Source organism: Austrofundulus limnaeus, unplaced genomic scaffold (genome assembly GCF_001266775.1).
Source record: "Austrofundulus limnaeus strain Quisiro unplaced genomic scaffold, Austrofundulus_limnaeus-1.0 Scaffold38, whole genome shotgun sequence".
Taxonomy (NCBI): Eukaryota; Metazoa; Chordata; class Actinopteri; order Cyprinodontiformes; family Rivulidae; genus Austrofundulus; species Austrofundulus limnaeus.
Window position 1 is genome coordinate 1,020,967 of NW_013952440.1, and position 2,012 is coordinate 1,022,978.

Below are 2,012 nucleotides of genomic sequence, written 5' to 3' on the forward strand. Positions count from 1 at the left end.
CATAATGTGTTTGCACTGAAAAGTTATGAAGAAGGTTAAGACTCAAGTCTTGCCAAAAATGTTTTTTTTTATTAAATATATTAAAAACACTAAAATGACAAATATAAACTCCAGAAAAGCTGTTTAAAATCAAACGATTCCTTACAAATCTTTGGTCCAAATGGTTCAGGTTAAAATTTCTGTATAATGCTTCTGAACTGTGTACTTTGACTAAGAACATGGACACAGTGTATATTATGACTATACTATACCGTGTACTTGTTTTGTGGTGGCGAGAAGCGTTATCGTGCATTTAACATTATCGAGGTGAACAGCTCAATATATCGTTATATTGATTTTACGCCATATCGCCCAGCCCTAATTTGGAGTAATTGATGGGATAATGATAGTATCAGTTTTTATTCGTACATCTAAGGCAGGACTTGTTTGAGATCTAAATTTAAAAACAAACAAAAAAAACTTCAACAGAAGCATCAAACTGCACAGCTAACCTATTTTTTATTCATATCTATTCAAATAAACACAATAATCTATCAATTGTTATTTCAAAANTGTATTTTAATGCTTAAATATACACAAATACATTTTACTATAGACAGATTCCAATTTTATTCATTCACAAAAGGTTTATCCAGTCGTTATAAAATAGAGTTACCGGTAAGTAGAACTTTTTTTACATCCTGTACAATAAGAGCACATAGGTGACAAAATCAAAGTAGCATTTAGTGCAGAAAATAATAATACTGACAACTAAAGAGTTGTGAGGTCAACAAACAAACGTTAAATCATTTGAAATATTATATTTGTGCCTTTGGGAGACATCCACAATCATAGAGCTTCCGGGGAGCTTCTGTAAACTTCTCATGGATTCTGAAGGAAGTGCAAATCTTTGGAGGTAATTAAAATAAAGACATGCAAATTTAAGCATCTAATTATTACAGACAGTAAACTAAAGACATCCTGTGGACACAGAAGCTACAGAGCCAGAAGAAAATATTTAAATCATCTCCTGTCAAAAAAATAAATCCAGAAAAATAAAACATGAGCCCCTGAAACAAGTGATCAAACACACTAATAAATAATATTCTCTCACTTCAAAATGGCTCACATTCATAACATTACAACAGTGATTTTAACTACGGAAAAAAATATATATATTTTGTGCTTCAACAGAAAAAATGAGGAAGGAGAGTTTTGTTTAAGCTCTAAAAGCTTCTTATAGTAGAAATAAGTGAGCCTGGTTTAATTTTAAACAAATAAAAATTACCTTTTTGTCTCACGTAAACAAAATTCCTGTTTAACAAGTCAACGTAAACTGCTACAGAGGGGACCGGTCAGTAGTGTCCCTGTCATGTAGTTCGTTGGGTTACAGTCAAAAATATTCATCAAGTTTAACACAGAGGAGTTTCTTCTGCCAGCTGAAGAAGTTGCCATTTGCTTTCATACATTTAGTCTTTATTTTTGGACACAAATTACTGCAGCATGGTTTGTAAAAACGGATGAGCAAATGACAAATAAAAGCAGACAGAATTTAACAAAACACAAAAACAAGGAACTATTTAAAAAGTCTTGAGGAAACTACAAATCAGAAACAATTCAAGCTGATTTCACATGAAGCAGGTATTCTCTGGGATAATTATCCGAAGAATAACCGATCTCTGAGGCCTGGAAGGTGTCCTCTGTTCTCTGAGGCATCAGGTGGTCTCAGTCCATAAGGGTGTGTGCGTGTGCGTGTGTGTGTGTTACGTCTGAGCCAAATGAAGCTCCTCCAGTCCGTGTTTGCCCAGGTGATATCTGGCCAAGTCTTTCCTGGTCACCAGTCCGACCACCTGCAGAGCATTTAATCCCAAAAACATTAAAGCAGAACCACAATCACAAGATTTGATTTGACTAATCAAAGCAAACTTGTATGATTTATACAGAAACAATGGGCCTCATGCAAGAACCGTTCGTACGCACAGATTTGTTCTTAAGTTGTGCGTACGAGTGATTTAGGAGAATTTGTGGCATTC

At 34.4% G+C, this 2,012-nt stretch overlaps 1 protein-coding gene across 1 annotated transcript in view; it reads right to left on the minus strand.

The window, feature by feature from the left end:
* Window positions 1-584: 584 nt before the first annotated feature.
* Window positions 585-2,012, minus strand: part of clcn7 (chloride channel 7) — an 18,344-nt gene continuing 16,916 nt past the window's right edge. Inside the window, exon 24 of the mRNA XM_014006919.1 lies at window positions 585-1,829. Within this exon, the coding sequence (XP_013862373.1) occupies window positions 1,743-1,829 (87 nt within the window). The 3' untranslated portion in view covers window positions 585-1,742. The remainder of the gene's footprint in view (window positions 1,830-2,012) is intronic.